This window comes from Setaria italica, chromosome IX (assembly GCF_000263155.2).
Source record: "Setaria italica strain Yugu1 chromosome IX, Setaria_italica_v2.0, whole genome shotgun sequence".
Classification (NCBI taxonomy): Eukaryota; Viridiplantae; Streptophyta; class Magnoliopsida; order Poales; family Poaceae; genus Setaria; species Setaria italica.
In genome coordinates, this window is record NC_028458.1 from 56,809,728 (window position 1) to 56,831,631 (window position 21,904).

Here is a 21,904-nt window from a genome sequence, read left to right on the forward strand (position 1 = left end):
ACCTGTCTTGGATTGGTTGTGCTTTTTTTTGATATACACTACCTACTCAGTGCATTTGAAAATCACGTCTAATATGGCTAATCCCTTTCCCATCTATGAGTTTTTTCATTAAAAATCAAAGTCTTAAGCTCAATCAGACCTACATCCGAAAGAAAACTTCATACAAGTTTGTATCAATAATCATGTAACTGTCCTCCATACATATATATAACAGTAGCTTATTGGCGACATTTCCTGGCCACAATCGCTTCCCGTTCAATCTGACGAGTTAAACTCCATCTGTGCAGTCAGTTTTGTAATTAGCTTTATGTTTATTAGTCCTAATTAGCATCCAAACATCCGATGTGACAGGTGTTAAACTTTAACAGGTGTTTCCCAAACACCCCCTTATTCCTTCCCTTCAAAATTATGACGCTTATTTCATTTTAATAGGATAAGCCTTTGATCAATCATCACTATATTAATACGCAACTTTTGTGACATAAACTTATGTCAATGAATTCTCATCAAAAATAGTTTCTTATCGACTACTCCTACACTTTTTTATCACATAGTAAAGTATTAATAGAGTAATTATATATTGCCCTAACGAAACCAAGTGTGTCCTCTAATTTCAACTAAGGTAGTATCTGAATTTTGAACCCTCGAAAGAAAAATAATCCAGCACTGTATTTTGTAGCCAGTTGTTATTAGCTGCAAGGTTGAGTCTATAACTCTGTATTTTTTTTTCATGTGTCATATATCGAGCTAGTGGGACGTGGGAGTATTATTATGCCTACACATGCAGTGCACACAGTACACGTACAAAGTTGACAAGTATATGTACAATCTGGAGCGTAGTGCCTTCGGTGAAGAAGACGAAACCAAGAAAAGTTTGCCCTTGTTCACATGTTCGACCGGCTTTGTAGCCAACTATACTGTGCGTGATTAAGAAGTGCTACCATAAGTCCTTGGATTGCCAAAATGAGAGCCTGTTCGTAGCTCGCACGCAGCGGCGCGTTTGAAACGGGAGCTGCATCGAATTGGCGCCGGCCGGCCGGAGGAAGTAGTGGTTGCCGCACATGGATGCATGGAGGCGCGGCCGGTGGCGATGGAGCACGGCGAAGACAAAAGAGACAAGGCGACGGCAGGCCGGGCCGGGAGCGCGTTGCTTCGTCGCGGCGCGGCACTGCGACTGCGAGTGCCAGACGCATCGACGCGCGCAGAGACAGACAGAGAGGGGGCGCGAGGGGTCCTAGCGGTTGCAGACCGGAGGACGACGGGGAGGTTAATGCGAGGGTCGGCCGGGGGAATCTTGTCCTGCCACACCGCGGCTGCTCTGGGCCCGTCCCCGGCGTAAATGCGGCGTTGGGCGGCCGGACGCGCCATCGTCCCATGCCGTCGTACGCCGGTCGTCGTCCCTGCCGGCTGGGACGGGGCGGGGAGGGGAGAGCTGAGGCTGATTGATTGGCCGCCCGGCGTTGCGTTGCTTGCGGGCTGCAACTTGCATGGGAAAGGAAGGAAAATAATGGTGGAGAGAACACCAAGCAAGCCGAAACCAATACCGCGGTCAAGCACTGGCTTGAGCAAGCTACGCGTGTGACAGTAGTATGATTTGATTGTGATCCTATCCTATCACACAGCCTTTCGTCTTGGCCGGCTCTTGGGCACTCTTTCTCTTCGTCACCCGTCAGCCGCCGCTCGGATTGCTCAAGCGCGCTCAGCAGTCTGCAGCACCGCTCGGCTTCTGCCGAATTTCAAACCGCAAAATCTCCGTGGGGCCCAGCTTCTTTCCCAGATCGATGTTGGTTGTTTCGGGCCTAAACTTGCAAGGACAGATAGATGGCGTCTGTTGGGCTGACGTCTGTACAGCAAGATATTCGACCGAAAAATTCATTACGTGGGCCGTTCCGAAAGCCCAGTACAACAAAACTCAGGCCCAGGACCCCGAAGAGCGACTGTCAGCTTGAAGCAGGGCAACCCCCGCAGTTGCTCGACCGAAGACGCCGTGTCTAAAATGGAGGGCGATGTGTCAGGCCACCGCGCATTCAGATCTCAGGTACAACTTCAAGAAACAGCTAACACATGGCTACCTTAAACATTGTTTTTAGAATCCCTGCTGATCAATCCCTTCACGGTATCACGATGAACAAAGTGCAGTAGAAGTTGCAATTATGCGCAGAAACAGTTTGCATCCTGCATCTACGATGCAAAGAATCTTTTTTGATACAGACCAAATATATAGCAAATAATTGCTAAACCTTGTTCAATTATTAGCACACAGAGTCAAACTCTATGCTTCGTGTTGTTACAGACTCAAAGGTACAGCCACATAGCAGAATTTTCCTACAGGACCAATTCAGAGAATTGTACGAGGCGTGTAGCGACCATGACATATAGGTAGGTGTAGGTCAAAACAAAAAAAAATGTTGTCTGAGAAACCGTAGAACGACTGACAAATGCTGCGGAAACACATGAATATATCTTCATCCTTCAGTTGCAAGGGCCCCCCAATTTCTGAACAGCAACTAACACTGGTTTCGTCATCGCATAATAACTGTACCAGCTGTTCCCCGGTAGTGGTTACAGAAGGGCTATTTTTTTGCGAATTACAAAAGGGCTACTTTTCATTCACACACACCGACAGAAACTTTACACAGCTTTTTGCGCAGCCTTTCACCTTCAGGTTCTTCAGAGATGGCAAGACTCCATCATACAACGAGGTTAGCTCAGGATGCTCCCACAACTGCAGCAACTGCAATTTGCAACCTTGGAAGAGTTTTAAGACCGAGCTGTCAAACACCCTCTACAAAGTATCGCAAAATCTGATATGCAACGTTTCAAGGTTTGGAAGGCGTGGTACCGAAGGGAAGATGTATGTGAGATTTGGACAGCTGCGAGGAGCAAGTGCTTCAGACACTGAACTAGTCATATCTTGCACCATGTTAGATGGTCTACGTTGGAGATTCATAGCTTGTGCAAGTTGCCCATTGCAGATAATGTCTGGACTTATTCCACTGATAGAAGACTCTCCAGGTGCTCAAAATTCTCTAGCCGGAGCTCTCTTACTGATTCCATACCTCTAATATTCAGATCCGAATTGGGTCGTCATTGTTAATCTCTTTAATGATATTAGCTGAGCATGATAAGGAATGCCATCAAGATCAGAAGGAACACCGATAGTACTGTACCATTTATCTTCATATATCTTTCGGGAACAACGGAATTGCGAATTGCTTTGTCCTAAAGTAGGAATGCTGAAAGATGATACCTGTCTTCGTTTCTTTTTTGGTGTCAGTGTCCAACGAAGGGGAGATGACAATCTGAAACTTCTGAAAAAATAAAATTCAACCACAACGGAGAATCCTATTCCAAACAGTTAAACAGTTAAGGATGTACCAGCCATGACGTGCGGCAAGGTGAAAATTGGCACTTTGAGAAACCATAGGAAGACTGGCAAATGCTGCTGTGTTTACAAAAAATCTGCTGGAAATATCTGGATGTTGTCTTTCATCCTTCAGTTGCAAAACTGAGGTAGCAAGGGCCCCCATCCTCTGAACAGCACCCACCGCTTAATGCTTTCGTCATCCCATATTAAATTGTCCCACCACAGCCTTTCCCCGTTCGTAATGACGAGCGGGCTGTTTTCATCCACACCAACAGGGATTTTCCGCAGTTTTACACAGCCTCTCACCTTGAGGTTCTTTAGAGATGGCAAGACTCCGCCACACACACATGTTAGCTCAGGAAGCTCCCACAGTTGCAGCGACTGCAACCTTGGAACAGCGTCCTGCCCCAATACCGAGCAGTCAAACACCCTCTCCAAAGTGTCACAAAACCTGATATGCAACATTTCAAGATTCGGAAAGCGTAGTTCTGAAGGAAAGAGGTATAAGAGATTTGGGCAACAATCAAGGATCAGACGCTTCAGACAACCGAAACTAGTCACATCTTCCACCCCTTTGCAGAAGGATGCTAAATTTTCCATGTTGGAGATCCATAGGTTGTGCAAATTGCCCACTGCTGACAATGCCCGGACTTCGTCTGCTAACAGAAGACTCTCCAACTGGTCAATATTCTCTATCCAGAGTTCTCTTGCTGCTTTCATACTTTTAATATTCAGATCAGAAAATTGGGTGGTTACTGTTAACCTATTTAATGATATCAACTCGGCATGATAAAGAATGCTGTCTAGATCAGAAGGAACACCATCAGTATCATTTATCTGAACGTATCTATTGAGATCAATGGAATGCATGAAATGTGTTGTTCTAATGCAGGAATTTTGAAAGATGAAATCAGTCTCGGTTACTTGGGCATCCATGTCCATGGTTTGGTCATCCATCAAAGGGGAAATGATGATTTGAAACTTTTGAAAGCAGTTAAACCATAATGGAGAATATTTTTCCAAGCAGTTAAAGAAATAGGCATCACTCGCATAAACATATGTTTTCCTATGCCGGTGAACACCAGATGATACTTTCATGCCAAACCTACCAGACAGCTGGAAAATCAGTCCACAAGGCAACCATAGCATGCCCATCCAATCTGTTAAATTTTCAATGTTTCCTAGCTGCAAGTTCTGAACAGCACCACTTTTTGACATCCCATAAGGGAGGGCAGAGTCAGAACCAAAAAATGAGCAACCCGGGAGATTCAGGTGGCTAACCGCCATATGTGCTGGAATCGAGGTCAACGAAGTGATGGAAGTTTTAGAAAGGTCAAGGATCCTGAGCAACACCATATGGTCAAATGACCTGGGATCTATACTTTTCAGGGAAACACAACCTGATGCATCCAGTACCTCGAGTTGCACCAATGAGCCTATGTGTTGAATTTCCTCCAAATGATCACATCCAATCAGCAATAACATTCTCAGCTTAGCCAAACAGGAGATGGAAGGTGGCAGCACTTTGATTCGAGTAAATGACAGGTCTAGTATCCCTAGTGCTCCCATATGGCAAAAAAATTCCTCTGAAATAGCTTTCAAAAGATAGTTTCCTCTTAAAAGTAGAGATGAAAGAAATAAGCAACGTGGGCTTCCACGAAGGCATTCCATTTCAGTATACATTAATGAAACTCTGTTGCTAGACTTGGCAAGATGCTCTAGTTTGGTAATACTAGAATTCTCAAAATACCAGTCACGTTGCTCTTTGTAATCCTTGTCCTTCCCAAATTTTGACACAGTTTCCCTGATGACATCATGCATGCGTACATGATCATTATCCTCCAAATATACCATACCGTGCTTTATGAGAACATCGAGAATTTCCTTGCCAATATGGTTAGCCTCATCAAAAGAAAAAAATTCTTGGAGCAGACCATCCATTATCCAGTGCCGGATTAACTCTTTGACTGGAATTCCTTGTTCCTCTGGGAAGAGTAAGCAGTAGAGCAAGCAGTGCCGTGCATTATCACTAGGAAGCTGATGATATCCAAATTCTACCATGCGCTGCATTGTGTGGAAAACTGATACCCAGGTTCCTAGAGAAACAAGCATGTTTGCGATCAAGTCACTAAACACATCTTGAGTTGGTGCATCACACAATACCCCAGCTAATAAAATGATTAGGAGTGGGACGCCATAGAAATTGCTGAACAAGTCATGTGCAAAATTGGTGTGCCTTCCAATTTTCTCATGCAGTAGGTCGCGTGACTCCTCAGAAGTGAGAGGCTGTGGTATTATAAGTCTATCTGGGTCCATGACACCCCGTGTCCTTGTAGTTCTTGTAGTCACAAAGACTTTTGAGCCGAGATTTTGTCGTTGAGGATGAGGAACTCCCAAGGACTCTAAGATACTTTCTTCAGTGAAATAAGCATTATCAAGAACTAGTAGGAACTTCCGTTGTGTGAGATATTCATTGATTATGGTCTTAGCTCTTTCTACAGACAAATTGTCCCTGACCCCACACGAAAGAGATGCTGCAATCTTATTGATACACTGTCTCAAGCTACAACTTATTGACAGTGAAACCCAGATATATGCATTGAATATGTTCGAGGTCATTGCTGCCTGGTATGCAGCCTTTGCAGCCCATGTCTTTCCAGAGCCACCAATTCCTTCGATGACAACTACTCCAACATCTGGACGAACAAGCAGTCCGAGCATCTCTTGAAATGAAATTAACTCTCCCGTGTCTGCAAGTCCACTAAGTTGCACGGTAGGAAAATTCGTTGGCGGCTTTGGGTACGAAAAGCAACTATAGTACACCATTGTCCTCCTCCTCCTGTTTGATAATAAAAAAAAGGTTGTTTGTAACTTGGTGTGGTGTTTTCTTCATTTCGATAAGCATATTTATACACGATGCATCTCTAATCGCAGTTCGTGAAATGTCATGCGCTAGATTGCAGGTGAACATGGGAGAAAAATAAAGCACATAAGTATTACTCCTAAGCACATAGTAGAAAATAGAAATAATTCACCTGCCGTCCTGTGCGGCTCAAAGATGCTGGAGATGACGGTGCCGGGAGGGTTGCCGGCGGCAGCAAGGTCGGCCTCAGCGATTTCCGCGGCCGTATCCTCTAGGGCGTCCCGGCAGCCGAATAATGGGAGAGATGCAGGAATTAACAGTTGAGGAAGGAGAACAATATCCCACCTGGAACCCACCAGAACCCAGGCTCATCCGCTGGATTAGGGGCGAGGCCGCAAGGGAGCTCGGAGAAAGGCGGGCGGCTATGGAAGGGAGGAGCTCGGACAGGAGAGCGGCCACTGGCACGCGGGCTGTAGAAGTAGAAAACCGGGTGCAGAGATGCCCGGCCCGGCCGGCCGGCCGCCGCGTCGACCAGTCAAACACCCGTGTGGGCGTCAAAACTCAAAAGCCAAACGCGGAAAGACCTTCAGGTCCAGTCGCCGGGGCGTCAGTCTCAAAAAAAAAAATCAGGTTTATTATGTTATGCCATCAAGGGCATGAACAATGTATAAAAATTAAGTGATCTTTGTACATAAACCACGTGTTAGTAGTCTTTATGTTTATTTCTATGCCCATAATGCTAAGCCATGGATGGACTATAAGTTAGGATCCATTTAGCATATAAAAAATTTATCCAAACACATGGAGAAAGAGAAGAGGAGAGAGTGGGTGGATTGGGTGGATTATATGCTTATGAGCATGAATTGCTATAGACTACTTGCATAATGGTGAGCCATGCCATATAGGTCTATAAAGATCACTTTTCCTTTTCATCGTGGCTGCTCTAAGAGAGGCTGCTTGGTTCCTCACTTCAAATCGTCACGCCGCACATGCGATGCACCAAACCTATGGTGGCAAAATCCCGCGACTAACATGTAGCGGGAAAAGCTACTGAAAACTTGTGGCACGCTAAAAAGTTAAGAACCAATCGAGCAGAGGTCTAAAACTATGTGGCGTGGTGAGTTCTAGCGGTCAACCAAACAACCCCTCGTTCCCATCAAAAAGATCACTTGCGCAAAAGATGACCATGGTCCAAAATGTTACGTATGTGCACATATCTTCAGGAACTTTCAAGGCAGCACATTACCCTTCGGTGGTAATCTCAATTCTTTTCTACAATCAGTTTCGCCCTGGCATGCCCAGCCTCAATCCTGTACTGCTCCCCCACCCCCAGGTGCGCCATCAAGAACCAAACGACCGTGAGCAGCTCGCCGCCGCCGCTCAGCTGCTTGGCGTGGAAGTTGCTCCGGCACTTGTTCGCCGCGTAGCAGAGCATCTCCACCCACACCACGCGGATGACGCGCCACCGCTTGTGCGGCTGCAGCTCCAGCAGCGACTTGGCCAGCCGGCACGCGTCGAACAGCGCCGACTTGCTCCGGTCCCCCTTCACGTCCCTCGGCGCGATCTCGGCGTTCACGTCCAGCACCATCCTCGCCGCGGCTCCCGCGTCCGGGCGCGCCATCTCGGCCCGCTCGAAGAAGTTCTTGGCCTCCGCGCAGGTGTCGCCGAACCGGATCTGCCCGATGCCCGCCGTCAGCATGAAGGGCCGCGCCACGAGCAGGAACAGCATGTAGTTTGATATCGCCCGGCTGATCTCGACGTACTGAGCGATCTTGGCGGCGTCGTTGTCATCGTCGGAGTGGAAGCAGAGGTCCGTGGCAATGTGCCAGAGGAGTATGCTCTCGTCGAACTCCACCTCCACGCTCCAGCCGAGCTCCTTGTAGTAGCCCTTGCACTGCAGCGCCCACTGTCCCCGGTGGTTGCTGAACTTGCGGTAGCTCTCGGCGTCCACGATGCTCACCGTCTTATCCTTGAGCTCCCTGAACACCAAGATCTTCAACTCGTGCGACACGTCGATGTGCCGGATGTACATCCAACTGTCCCAGCGTGCTTTGAGCCCGAGGACGCTCAAGACCTTGGTGAGCATGATTGGTTTGTCCAGGAGGCAGAAGCTGATGAGATTGTGTTGGGCCATCAGATTGGACCACTTCGCCCGGCTTTCCGGGCGGAAATACTGAATGCTTCGGAAGATCATATTGCTCAGGAAACGGAAGTTGCAGCTTTGCAGAGCGGCGTATGTCCAGTAGGATATGAGCATCATTCCTATGGCATACACCTCTAAGCAAAGAGCTCCTCCAAACAAGATGTTCGTGATGCAGACATCGATGCTGTTGTACGATTGGTGTTTACCCTTGTGGTGCACGTTGAAGAGGAGGCACGCCGTCGACGTCGAGAGGAGCGTCAGACACCGGAACAGGCGGCCGTACCAGGTGTGAATCACCGCGGCCTTGGAATGCAGGGTGTCATACATGAGCGACAGCTCGATTTCGATGATCTTGTACGCCTGCTCCGGCGTGAGCCGCAGGAACGTGGCCTGACTCCGGGTGCGCTCCAGGAAGCTGAGGATGAGGTTGACGAAGAGCCGCTTGAAGATGACGAAGAAGCGGCTCGCGTCGGTGATGACCGTCGTGTACGGCACGCTCTCCTCGGCGACGCCCACGGTCACGGCAGCGGCCTCCGCACGCCGCTCCTGCTCGATGACAATTTCCGCCTGGAGCCCGGCTTCGCGCGTGAACCGGTACTCCTCCATGAACTTGGCATAGTTAGGGCCCGGGTCCGGTGTCGTGACCATGCCGCTCCGCAGGTTGTCCATGCTCGCGCACTTGAGCGCCCATGTCCTCTCGCCGTACTTGACGATACCACTCAAGAACATGAACACGGCTGGGGCTAGGATACCGGCGCCGGGGTGCGACTTGGTGAAGACATACATGGCCAGGGCAACCTGTTAAGAGGTACGAACAAAGAAATGGAGGCCTCGTTAATTCGAATATGCGGCGGGCAGGGCACATGATTTTAAAAAGCACGCACGGCACGACGCATACCTGGGTGAGCAGGCTGAGCAGGTGGCGCTTCCAGAGCTCGTTGTCCTCGGTGGAGAAGGCGGTGATGGTGTCCTGGCCGCCGAGGTGGAGGAGGAGGAACGGCGCCCAGAAGGCCTGGATGCGGTGGGTGCGCTTGAAGGACTCTGGGTCGACGCCCTTGGGCACGCGCGTCTGGGAGAGGTACCCGAGGGCGTAGATGGCGATGGAGTCCGCGAGCAGGTAGGCGAGCCACAGGAGCAGGCTCAGCACGGCTGAGACGTTGCGCTTGCGGATGCCGGCGAAGAAGAGGAGGAACACCTGGAGGGCGAGGCTGGTGAGCACGAGCATGCGGATCTCCCACTCGTTCCACACTGCCAGCATGCTCTCCGCGGACACGATGTGCGTCCCGTTCATCTCCATCTCTGCCTCCAGTTTCCACTTTCCACCTCTGCCTTTGCCTAACTGTCCTAAGAAAAGCAAGTCGTCTTTGGGGTCAGCACTCACCTTGAGCTATTCTCCCTCCTCTCTCCAATCTATCTCCATGTCAATATGTGAGTAGGAGCGCTCACTTGGTCACTTGTGAGTGACCGTTGACCATTGACTGACCTTGTGGTGGCCATGGCTTGTCCTTTTCTTTCTTCTTCTTTTGAAGCGGCCGTCGGCCGGCAGCATTGGTGTGTTTGATAAACTTTTGTAGTGTCATATTAGATGTTCAGATGCTAATTAAGAGGACTAAACATGAGCTAATTATAAAACTAATTGCAGAACCCTGTGCGAATTCGTGAGACGAATCTATTAAGCCTAATTAATCCGTCATTAGCAAATGGTTACTGTAGCACCACATTGTCAAATCATGGACTAATTAGGCTTAATAGATTCGTCTCGCGAATTAGACTCCATCTGTGCAATTAGTTTTGTAATTAACATATATTTAATACTTCTAATTAGCATCCAAACATCCGATGTGACGGGTGATAAATTTTAGTGGGGTGTATCCAAACACCCCCTTACCCTGCCTGACTGCCCAGCATATATGAGTAGGAAACGGGACAAAACAAAATGGCTTGTCCTGTCGAACAGGCTACAGACCACAGTCGATCTCCGTTTAGTCGCGACGCGTTTCGTGCTTTTCGTTAGTGGGTTCCAGCTTCCACTGACTGATGTGAAACCGCTAAGCAAGGTCGCTGATGTCCGCACTTGCCTGCAACAACAGCTGAGAAGTCAATAATCCACACCTCCGGTGGGAGAGGACGACGGCGTCGATGGCAGTTGAGGTCGTTCAGTTCCTGGTCAGGAAGTTCGTGGATAGCCTCACGGAGGAGGCGGTGGTGGCCGCGGAGCTCCCTTTCAGCGCCCAATTCCACGACATGAGGGGCGAGCTGGAGAAGGCGGCCGTCTCTCCCGCCAACGCCGATGAGCTCCGGGAGTGCCTCTACGAACTCAACGACTTGCTCGCCGAGTGCCGCATGCTCACCAACCGCCCGAACCGGCGGAGGTTCTTCACCCAGCCCGACGCATGGCGGTTCTCCAAGACCAAGAAGAGGGTGGCCGCGGTCAGGCGCAGAGTCCTCCAGTGCGTCGGCAACAACTCCGACGGCAACGCTGCGGCGTCGGAGGAGGACGGCGCCGCCGTCACCGCGGGGTTGGACCGCTGGACGACGTCTTGGCTCGAGCGTAGCAGGATCCACGGCTTCGACCAGCAGCTCACGGAGCTGGAGTCCATGGCGTTCAGGGACTGCGGCGCGGGGAGGCTTAACGGCGTTGGCATCTTCGGCATGGGCGGCAGCGGCAAGACCGCGCTCGCGCAGCTCCTGTTCAGCAGCCCGCGCGCTCGAGGCCGCTTCTTCCCCAGGATATGGATGTGCATGTCCCGCACCGCCTGCGCCGGAGCAGACAGGCGCAAGGAAGTTTTGCAGGGCATCCTCATGGCTCTTGGAAACGAGGAGGATGCCATCCTGTCCATGGACGGCAGCAATAGCCTGGCAGAGCTGGTGGTCGCCGTCCACGAACAGCTCAAGGGGAAGAGGTATCTCATAGTGTTCGACGACGTGTGGCACGTCAACCGCTGGTACGCCGACGTTGTTGGCGGCCACCAAGCCCCGCAGAGAGCCGATGACTGGTCGGAACGTTTGGCGTTCGGGCTGCCCAAAGATAGAGGCGGTCTGGTGATCGTCACCAGCCGGCTGGAGCAGGCGGCAGAGGCGATGGTGGGGAAGAGCTGTTTGCACCGTGTGCGGCCATTGACGGACACCGAGAGCTGCTGGGAAATTTTCATGGATGCCCTCTCCCAGGAGAAAGGGACGGTCGACCTCGCCACTGTTAACAGCATGAAACAGGAGATCCTTCAGACCTGCGGCGGGCTCCCGTTGGCGGCCAAGACAATGGGAGACATCTTGGCAAGAAGCAGCTTCTCGTCGCCAGCATCAACATCTACGAGCCAGGAACTCATTCATCAAGAGTGACCGCATCATCACTGGTAACGGCGCAAGTCTGAAATAGGCAAAGCATCTGTATAATAGATCCAGTGGTATCTGGTACTAGTGACTTCAAGTGTTCATTCAGAATGAAACAGTATTCTTTGCTATTCTTGCAGCGTAAACATTTGAGAAAAGGGGGGGTGTATCTGCACAGTAAGAACTAAGAACTGCTCAAATCTGTCAATAATACTTGGCCAATGTGCTTATGTACTCTGTGATATTGCTGGGATTATTGCTTGGTCCGCTTTCTTTCTTCATGGAACACTGTTACTGATAGTGAGAGGCAAATATAGTGACACTGTAAGAGTAAATAATAAAAGCTCAACTAATTCAACCCTCCCTCCTAGGCTCCTACTTGTTGACTTCCTGCATGTCATAGTTCATCCACACCCCATCCTTGTCACAAGGGAAAGATTTCAGCTTCATACATCTGAAGACCTCCAGAAAGGTCAGTTTTGGAAATATGTCAAGCACCTGGATCCATTGCACTGATAAATCATTCAAGAATTTCAGGCGCAATACCTCAATGTTCCACACCTCCGACATGTTTTTTTCGCCAAAGGTATTTAGCATTCCTCCAGTGAAGTAGAGTCTCTTCAGTCGCAACAGCTTACTTGGACTTAACCAATCTGGTATCTTCTCTCCAGGGAAGCAGCGCAGGTCTAGCTTTTCAAGATTTAGAGGTAGGGAAAGTGAAGTTAGCAATGATGTTGAATCATAAGTTTGATGAACTCGCTCCTTCTTTGAAAGTGATACAGCCCATGTAATTTTCAGCACACGAAGGCCTTTGATGTTCTCAAGCTCAATCAATTCGTCTTCTATCACTGTAACTTTGCTTCCAATATATACACTCAGCTTCTTCAATTTGTCCAGCCTGGTCAACTCTGCTACCCGACAATTGTAATTACCAGTGGAACCACCAATGACAAACCCTTTGAGCACTTGAAGTTCAGTAAGCAAGCTAATACCCCTCGGCATGCCTTCCAGCAAGTAACACTCTGACACATCAAGGTGGGTGAGCATTTGAAGAGACGTGATGCTTGCAGTCAGCCTCTCAAGGTTATGACAAGAATGAAGATCCAAGATCCTGAGATTTGAGAGTCCACCAATGGAGGCAGGAAGTTCAGTGATTCTAGAGATGCCTCTCAGACAAAGATATTTCAATTGATTGGATGATTGGAGTCTTTCCAAAAATTCGGTACTGTCGACTTCAATATGGTGTCGATATGAGTTGTGCCATCTTCCTAGTTGGAGAACCGCAATCTTCCTCAAATCCAAGAACCAACTCTTCTCAAATTGGAGGTATCGCTCATTCACATTAAATATTGTCAGAAGGTTTCTGAGTGATGGGTTTCTGAGTGATGCCAGATCTATTTCCAGTTGGTGCTCTTCAACTAGACAGGCACGGTGAGTAGCTGAACAATCCCATGTTGCATTGCCATCCGAATCAAATTCAAAAAAACGTGCTTGTTTTGCAACAGTAATCAACATACGTCGAATCCAAGGGTGCAACTTGCATTGGTTGACACCACAGCTGCGTTTCTGATACACCGGTTCAATCATCTCTCGAGCAATCAGCTTCTCAAAGCACTCCTTCCCGACATCTTCGGCTGTCTGACTTCTTGTGGCTTCTACTAACCCCTCGCCAATCCACCAATGGATCATGGCCCTCTTGCTGATGATGGAATTATCTGGGAAGATAGAGAAACATAACAAGCACAGCTTCAGCTGCAAATCAAGATTATCATAGCTAAGCTGCAAATTAGACATGGTTGAGCTCTCAAGAATTTTCCTCTCAATCTCTAGTCTTTTCCACTGCTCCGAAACTTTTGCATGAACCCATTTAGACGGTACTGATGAAGGCAAGGTTGTGGGAGCTGCTGGCTTAATCACAGGAACATGGAGAGGAAGTTGCATTCGATCTTTTAACTTGGACATTTCAGTGTTGACAATTTGAAGCTTGGAACGTATTGAATCAAGCTGGCTGTCTTCTTCTATGATTTCATCCAAATGTCGAGCTATTCCCCCAAAGTCATCTATAATCTCATTTTCCCATTTAGACACTCTCTGCAGTATATTCTTCACTTCACATGCTTCTTTCTTGATATTTTCAAACAGAAGTGTAATGTCTGAATGTGAACTATCGTCATCTAAATCCAAAGGAACAACTCTTGCCTTTTCCAGTTGCACTAAAAATGGAGAAATGACTTCCTCCAATGTCCGCTCCTGCGACATGCTGGTTTCAGCAATCGCCTGCAAGGAAGCCACTGAAAATGAAAAACTCATGTCCAGGCTTCAACGACATGTAGAAGTTTTCTTTTTACGATGCATGTTCTGAATCTAGCTACTTCTTTTTTCTTCCTGCAACCTTGACTATAAACTTGAATCAAGCTATTCCATGGTGTATTATTGTGTTATTTTAGCAAATAATATTAGGAGATACCACTGTTTTATATTTTCAGAGGAAGTTTTCTAGCACTTATAGTTTCTAGCATTAATATATTTTCTAGCAATCCAATAGGCCTAGTTACTTACAGAGGAAGTTTATAGACAGGAATAGAGACATCTAGTTAGTGGTAATCCATTGTATGCCAATTCTAGGAGTTTATAGGCAGCTGTATTGCAAATAGATTCTTTGCAGTCTGGCATCCAACTATTAATGAGGCAAGTAAGCAACCATAGTCTCAGTGAGCATACAAAGATGCAAAGCGCAGCAGTTGTCCACCCATGTACGCGATGGATGCATATGTGAGCAGCAGGTGTTGCAAGAGTGAGTCAAAATGCAGAGTGGTTGACCATAAAAAAAATGCAGAGTGGTGGTCATCACAGTTCAGAAAGCATAGGCATGTGACTGTTAGGACCAGAATAAAGACAGGTCATTTCATGGTTACTCTAATCTTACAACGAGTTTAACTTGATTACTGTCAGTTTGTGTACCCGTGAAAACGTGATTCGCCATACACTAAAACAGCACAGGTTGTGTTTCTCCCATAAAGATACGAAGCAGAAATCCTGGTGTTTGCACAGGTGACATTGTTGTGTAAATTGTACTAAGATGCAATGCAAGCTTTGCAGAATTTTGTCTCGGTTGAGAGAAAAGGTAAGTTCACTGTGTGGGCTAGAAATTACTATGACAATTACATAAATCAAATGCATGCATAATTCTGTCAGTGGATCTGGATTAAACAATGTAGTTAAACCATAAAGTATAAACTTGGCTCTAGAATTCTTGATAATTGCAACACCAATCAAAACTACATATCATCCAAGAATGCTTATTTTGTTGACCACATATACATATCTGCATATAAAATATCTATATTTAAAGTTAATCAAGCATATTTAAGTTGGATAGTGAGTGCCATTGTATTTTGGATCTAGCCGCACAATTGCAAAGGCAATTCCACAGGTTTTCCTAAAATTTCAGCACAGTAAAGTATTGATACACGGTCTAATTTGAAATTGGGCAATCTGGCAAGGCCGTGGAACTTGCATTAACAAGTCCACCTAAGTACCACCAAATAGAAAACTCATGATATCATACATACACCTAACAGTGTCACTATGGAGGTGGAGTTCTAAATTTGATGCGCTAGAGTCAGAGGTGACTGAAAACGGGAAGGCCAGTTTCGTCAGGAAACGTCCAGGCCTCCAGGGCAGGAATGAACGAACTCACCAGAGGACTCACAGAGGGTTGCGGTGGACCAGCGGTTTACTGGTCACAGCCTCCTCTACGCCAGCCGCCAGGGCCTACAGAGCCATCACATGCGCGAAGCCACCACTCCCCCCTTGGCCCCTGGAGGCTCGGTGTCGATGGAGATACGGGCACAGCCAGGCTCAATAAGGCTCAGGGGAAGGGGGAAGCGCCTTCAGGGACGCCGAGACGACGGATCTGCTTGCTGGATGCAATAGCCGCCCAGCGACGGGGCTGCACGGCGACAATATGCTTGAGCTCTCCGATCCGGAACTTCTACCCGTCGCTCTCGCTCCAGCGAGCAGAAGAACCGTGACAAGGTTGGAATTGGACGGGTACTACTTGGAGGATGAGGGGTTGACGTCGCGGTCGTGTCTCGTGCGTCGTGCGGGAAAACGAACGGAAAGGTTGGCGCAACTAATGGGAAGGGGCAACATAAATTAGTGGCGAGAGTTGGCGCATGAAAGTAATATGGAGTATGATTTTTAGTTCATTTTTTATTTTTTTAAGGAAATTAGGAGCGGGAGTTTAAGCAAGATTAGATATCCTTTGATGTGAGGGCTTAGATGTGGAAAATTATATCTTAAGTTATGATAAATGGTATAGATGGATTCATCTTTCATTTAAAATAAATTCTCACCCAACTTCCACCCTCCTATGGGTGGGAGTTGCCCCTTTAAACTCCTATTCCCCATCCCATTAAAACTTGTGTAACCACCAAATAAATAATAAAATTTTAATCTCTCTTCTTTAAACTCCATTTTCCTTCCACCGATTATCTCCGACCAAATGAGCCGTTGGTGGGGTCTTTTTTGGAGATGACAGCGACAAAATGGCCAGCTTCATTTTCTAGGCCAAAGCACTAAACTGGACCCATTGCCGCAAATCAGCCCACGCGACGCTAAAACGCTCGCCTCCGCCTGCTCGGATCCAGCCGTTCGTTCGCGATCCGACGGACGCCATGACCCCAGGGGTGGAGGGTAAATGAAATACCGTCCACCCCCGCCACACCGGACTTGTCCTCCCCACCGCCCTCCGCCGGATCAGGGTGCCGCCGTGCCGGCAGTGAGAGAACGCGGTCGTCCCTGCCGCACGGAAAGCAGGCGCCTCGCAGATTCAGCTCGACCCGTTCCGGCTGGGATTTTCCGACGGGTCAAGATAGGCGTCAGAAATGGCGGCCTGGCAACAACGGCATCAGCCGCCCGCGGCGTCATGAATATCCCGGTTGAAGGCTGAGTGTACCAAGAGGCCTGTTCGCTTTAGCTTATTCAGCCGGCTTATCAGCCACCAAACAGTATTTTTCTCTCATAACAAATCAACCGTTTCAGCTTTTCAGCCGACTTATCAGCTGAAGCGAACACGCTAAGGAGTCGTGGTGGTCATCCTATGATCGTGCACGGCGGTCTCGCGGCCGGCGCCGCGCGCGGTCCATCTTGGCGCGCCGGCGCGCCGCGACAAACTGGACGGGGCAACTGATTTTCCTAGCCTCGGCATCGAGCTGGGCCGAGTCTATTCGGCCACGTATCGGCCCACACGACGCTCCGCTCGCCTCCGCCTGATCAGATCCTGCCGCTCGTTCCCAATCAGACGATTCTTGTGACCCCAGGGGTGGACGGTAAATGAAATACCGTCCACCCACCCGGACGGTGAACGAAATTCCGACCACGCTTGATGCGCTCCCCTCGCGACGGCCACCGCCCTTCCGGCCGCCGTCCACCGGCTTGCTGACCGGAGCTGGAGGTGAGAACGCGGTTGTCCGGCCGCGCTGATGGCGAACTCCTACGATCGATGCGCAGACTCTATCGGATCCTCCGGCTGGGCCTTGCCACCACGCAGACGGTGGCGTGCCTGTAAATTTCGAGTGCCTCGCCGCGCCGGCGCTTTCTCACCAGCCGCTAACTCCGCTGCCACCGCCGTTGCAGTCGAAAGTAAGAGTCCAGGCCACCGCCGTTCATCCCGTCGCACACGTGAAGGCCTGAATCGCACGGGCACCAAGCGCTCTCGGGCAGCATGAGTTCGTGGCACGCGCGCCGGTCGAGAGCCGGGGCCGCCAAACAATGCCGTTCACCCCGGAGCTCACGGCAGCGCGGTGCGCGGACCGTGACGTCCTAGTGGAGGCACAGGCAGTGAGAAAAGTGCGGGGAGCACAAGTGGGAAAATCTCAATCAAACTAGGGGGCGTGTTCGCTTCAAGTTATTCAGTCGGCTTATCAGTCACCAAACAGTATTTTCCTTTCATAATAAATCAGTCGTTTCAGCTTTTTAGCCAGCTTATAAGCTGAAGCGAACAAGCCCTAGGTGAGTTGACTCGAGGTGAGTTGATTCTAGAAATCTGCAATTCTGGAAGCAGCATGTATAGGCGGTCCCAACCCATAGTGTCAAAAGGTGATGTCTAGAAGAGAGATAAAATAATTAATAAATATGTAGACACTATCTCCCTAACCCATGGTGTCAAAGGGTGATGTCAGTACCTTGATGCATGTACAAGGATCAGCTGTGGCAAATATATGTATAGCCATCAGTACATCCTTGATAGCCTATCGACAAATCAACAAGTACACAGCACACACATTCATCTGCATAAGATATGACTTCAAGGCAACTAAGTTTTCAAGCAACCATTCACAGCATAGCCGTATGCACACATTGGCATCAAAACTCAGTACACACATAACATCAAAACGGCCTTCCATTTGGAACAAACATAGGAAAATAGGTTCACAAGCATTACAACAGGTGATAGATAGCACTGCCATTCGAGTACATAGTAATTAAGGTAGTCTCTCAAGTCTCATGATCAGACAAAACATAATTAGAATTTACACTACAAAATTTTGAATATTTTAATACTATTGTATCCCCAACAAAGCAAAATTCAAGTTTCTAGCTCCGCGCTTGTGGGGGCTGCCCTTAAAGAGGAACCCCAAATGCTATTCGTATCATTCCTCGAATCAGTAGATGATACGAACACTTCTCACAAAAAGTATCACATCCATATTTCGTACAACTTTTATTAATAATTTACATAAGATTATAAAAGAGAAAGTACACTACTAATGCTACAAGAGTGGTCATAGCCTCAATCTTAATTATACAGCGGAGTTCTACGCAGTGTTCCAAAGCCTACAGGCTGCTTGACTCCTATGGCTGATCCTCAAGACCCTCATCTTTTTCACCAGCTACTTCTTCCTCTGAAGAAAGAAAGGAAGGGGAAGCAAGGGTGGGCACCATATAATAGGTACTCAGCTAATCCTACATTTGTTGTATTATTTCATGCAAGTTTTCAAGGAATAGCTGCGAGTTTGCCTGAAAGGTAGTGTATACTGTAGTTTGATTCTGCAAATTCCTTGCTCTGCTTCTGTTCTAGATATTCAGAGTTTGACCTCTGTAAGGAAATTAATTTCATCTCATAACTGGATATATACCTGGTGTACAATGATGCTTTGTCGAAATTATTATTATTATTACACTATGAGTTGATATGTTGCTGGTTCTTGTGCATATATGTTTGCATGTACACTGCAGTTTGATTCCGCCGACTTCCTGATTTGCATCTGTGCTAGATATTCAGAATTCAAGCTATAACTGAATGAACTGCACGACGACTTTTTTTATTAAAAGAATCAACTTCATCTTATCTATATAGAAACCTGGTCTACAAGGATGGTTTGACGAAATTGTTTCTTTGATACTGTACGTGTTGTCGTGTTGATCAGATTTTGGTTCTCTCATTATGTATGCAGTAAAAGAAAATACACATTCCAGGGAAAAGAAAGAACAGTAAAAGAAATACCCATTGGGCCCGATAGGGAATTATGAAGACTCTAAAAGTTCACTATAAAGACATAGTAAGATAACAACCTAAATTAAATGATCATATTAAATTATAAATATTAGGTATCCACCCGTATTTACTAGTAACATTAATAAATATAAGTCAGGTCTATGAGAAAGTTAAAAAACAATTATTTTTTTTAAAAATAGCCCATGGATCAGACCCATATAATAAAAGCCCACAAAGAAGCAAACGAGTGAATTCTAAAAATTGTAGCCCACGAATCAGGCATACAAATTAGCCCAACAAAGGCAAAGTATGAGCCCTGTAACTGAAACAGCCCATGAGTGAAGCCAATAATTTTTTTTTTTTGAGAACGAGTGAAGCCAATAATTGCATACGAACCACCAGCCACATCCGACGGCTCGAATTCGAGCAAGCAGGCAGCGGCAAAATTTGAGCGCCAGCTATATTCTGGGACCGAGTGTATAAAAACGTGTGCCCCAAACTAAAGATATTTTTAACTTAGATAAAATCTATAATTTTGTATTTTAAGTTTTAAGACAGAGGAAGTATTTACTTATGATAAGAATTTTTGTATTAGATAGATGGTATATTATCAGTAGGTCAAAGTTTCATCCAAATGAACAAACTGAATTATGTTTTGTAATTTTATGCGAGGGAGCAATATCACATCAACTTTGACAAGTTTTGATGGTTTGGTCAAAATCACGGTTGGATGTCTAAAATTAGCAATATTTCTTCAAAATTGTATATGAGTGCGCCACGGGTCATTTTTCTGCTGGCATCACCCTAGCTTGATACCAATTGCTATAGTTTCCAAATGAGAACTCTGAAGGAGTGAAGGTTAATAACTAGAAAACTGAAAGATGCGATTCGTTAGTCCACTTCTGTGAGTTTTCCATACTCAATCAAGCTCGGTTCCTTCATATAGCGGTTAAAGGTGCATCTGCTTGTTATATTTCCGCACCGTTTCGCCTTCCTGTCTAAATGGACACAATGCTAGGTAATAATTAATCCCTCTACGTCTAAATTCATAATAAAATTTATAAACTTATAAAAATCAAAATGACCTATAATTTGAAACAAAGGGTGCATGTTCCTTACATCATTACATGGCAAAAAACTCGTATAAAGATTCTTTATTCAAACAGCACAAGAGACCATCTCCTGTGACATACGTAAATACATGGCATGAGACCGAACATACATGTGCACCATCACATACTAGCAATGCAATACTAGATGACATCATGGACAAGGCCACTACTATGTATCAGTACATCACCTCTTTCTTGCTCGCATTCTTGGTAGTAGCTTCACCGCCGTCAAGGGCAACGGGCTTGCCATCATCCCCGGTGCCTGCAGTGAATTCCACGCGCTGGCCCTCGAAGATCAGGCCAGCAGAGCCATCCGTTTTGATATCTGAGCGGCGCACCACGTAATCCCTGGCGCCATCGGGCACGGACGAAACTATCCCAAAGACCCGAACCCATCCGGCTCGTTGAAGGACTTCACCGTTCCCTCCAGCCTTGCTTGAGCCGCCATTGATCAGACACGGTGCTGCACGTATTCTTCACAAGTACGATGAGGGCTTGGCTTGTTGTTGTTGTTGGAATAGATGATGTATTGATGCCACGAGTAGCTAGAGGCATTATATGGAGCGTGGAGGATGGAGGCGATGATGTTATAGCCACCAACCAGTGGTGACAAGGAGCATCATTGCCGGCTTCAGAATTGATGGTGAAAACAGATCATCATCGGTTCACTTGAAATCGGTGGTGATGCCTATCGGTGGTGATAGGCATCAAGATAAAAAGGGGAGGTGATAACTTTACGAGCTTGTGGCAGAGGTCAGTGATGGGCCAAACCTTCCTACTGGCAATTATTGACAGGTCATTAACGATTGTGTGGCCGCGTGATTGCATTTGGCACGTACAGCTCTCGTGTACGGCGGCGACGACTTAAACTTGGTCATAAACGTTGGTGGACAGGTTTGCATGTTACTCCCTTCGTTCCAAATTGTAGATCATTTTAACTTTCTTGGAAAGTCAAAACATTTCAAGTTTAACCAAATTTATACAATAAAGTACTAATATTTATTATACAAAATAAGTACTATTAGATTCTTCATTAAATATATTTTTTCTATATATGTTCGGTGCCTTAAATCTTTGTAATCCTCTCTATAATTTTGATCAAACATAAAATAATTTAACTCTCTAAAAAAATTAAAATGACCTACAATTTGAAACGGAGGGAGTAAGTATCGCGGACTTGCGTTCATCTTCTTCCTTTTGTTCTTCCATTATTTATTTTTGCTTCTACTTTCCCCTCTTCGCAATCTTGTCTGTCACTTGTGTTCGTGAATAAGCTTCTTAGCTGCCAAATTTGATCCCCTTTTTTTAATCTTTCCACTCTTTCCCATTCACAGCTGCTTTTTATATAACATAATGTATATAATGTAAAAAATTATTAATTATAACTATAATCGGTTTCTATATACATTTTTTTATCTTTCCACTCTATCCACTCTTTCTCCCAATAATTCTTTCCAATACGTCTCAATAATAATATACAATTCCTTAACTAATTTTCAAAGTTAATTTTCAAAGTTTACACATGTCTAGCTTCTTTTCTGGTTCCTAGGCCTTGACCTCTTGCTTATGTCCAGGCACAATTTAGCCT

At 46.8% G+C, this 21,904-nt stretch overlaps 4 protein-coding genes across 12 annotated transcripts; 1 reads left to right on the top strand and 3 right to left on the bottom strand.

Moving 5' to 3' along the window:
* Positions 1-2,206: 2,206 nt before the first annotated feature.
* On the bottom strand, positions 2,207-6,759 carry LOC101764336 (probable disease resistance protein At4g27220). 7 transcript variants are annotated; one of them, XR_001164831.2, is made up of 4 exons: positions 6,403-6,759; positions 3,379-6,206; positions 3,251-3,302; positions 2,207-3,115 (listed from the first exon to the last, which is right to left on the bottom strand). XR_001164831.2 is itself a non-coding variant. In XM_004985747.3 (2 exons), exon 2 carries the CDS (start codon positions 6,191-6,193, stop codon positions 3,497-3,499), a length of 2,697 nt encoding a protein of 898 aa, XP_004985804.1. In that variant the 5' UTR covers positions 6,194-6,206; positions 6,576-6,759; the 3' UTR covers positions 2,207-3,496. The 7 variants fall into 7 exon arrangements, 2 of the variants coding, with proteins under 2 accessions (XP_004985804.1, XP_004985803.1); XR_002676022.1 differs by having other exon boundaries at positions 3,251-3,311; XR_001164829.2 differs by having other exon boundaries at positions 2,207-3,302.
* A 658-nt stretch (positions 6,760-7,417) lies between these two features.
* On the bottom strand, positions 7,418-10,046 carry LOC101763926. The gene is made up of 3 exons (XM_004985745.3): positions 9,857-10,046; positions 9,272-9,717; positions 7,418-9,171 (listed from the first exon to the last, which is right to left on the bottom strand). Exons 1-3 carry the CDS (start codon positions 9,951-9,953, stop codon positions 7,492-7,494), a joined length of 2,223 nt encoding a protein of 740 aa, XP_004985802.1. The 5' UTR covers positions 9,954-10,046; the 3' UTR covers positions 7,418-7,491.
* Positions 10,047-10,160: 114 nt separating this feature from the next.
* Positions 10,161-11,834, top strand: LOC101763520 (probable disease resistance protein At5g45440). The gene has a single exon (XM_004985744.3). It carries the CDS (start codon positions 10,513-10,515, stop codon positions 11,710-11,712), a length of 1,200 nt encoding a protein of 399 aa, XP_004985801.1. The 5' UTR covers positions 10,161-10,512; the 3' UTR covers positions 11,713-11,834.
* LOC101762850 (disease resistance RPP13-like protein 4) lies at positions 11,747-15,815 on the bottom strand. Of its 3 annotated transcripts, XM_012842914.2 has the most exons (3): positions 15,404-15,810; positions 12,250-13,980; positions 11,747-12,157 (listed from the first exon to the last, which is right to left on the bottom strand). In XM_012842914.2, exons 2-3 carry the CDS (start codon positions 13,960-13,962, stop codon positions 12,128-12,130), a joined length of 1,743 nt encoding a protein of 580 aa, XP_012698368.1. In that variant the 5' UTR covers positions 13,963-13,980; positions 15,404-15,810; the 3' UTR covers positions 11,747-12,127. The 3 variants fall into 3 exon arrangements, with proteins under 3 accessions (XP_012698368.1, XP_004985799.1, XP_012698367.1); XM_004985742.4 differs by having other exon boundaries at positions 11,747-13,980; positions 15,404-15,815; XM_012842913.2 differs by having other exon boundaries at positions 11,747-13,994; positions 15,404-15,815.
* Positions 15,816-21,904: the final 6,089 nt, after the last annotated feature.

Coding starts and splice junctions, on each gene's coding strand:
- LOC101762850 (XM_004985742.4), bottom strand. CDS start 13,962: ATGTCGCAGGAGCGGACATTGGAGGAAGTCATTTCTCCATTTTTAGTG.
- LOC101763520 (XM_004985744.3), top strand. CDS start 10,513: ATGGCAGTTGAGGTCGTTCAGTTCCTGGTCAGGAAGTTCGTGGATAGC.
- LOC101764336 (XM_004985747.3), bottom strand. CDS start 6,193: ATGGTGTACTATAGTTGCTTTTCGTACCCAAAGCCGCCAACGAATTTT.
- LOC101763926 (XM_004985745.3), bottom strand. CDS start 9,953: ATGACACTACAAAAGTTTATCAAACACACCAATGCTGCCGGCCGACGG. Junction 9,718..9,856: donor CAAGCCATGGCCACCACAAG/GTCAGTCAATGG, acceptor TGCTTTTCTTAG/GACAGTTAGGCAAAGGCAGA. Junction 9,172..9,271: donor TGCTCAGCCTGCTCACCCAG/GTATGCGTCGTG, acceptor ACCTCTTAACAG/GTTGCCCTGGCCATGTATGT.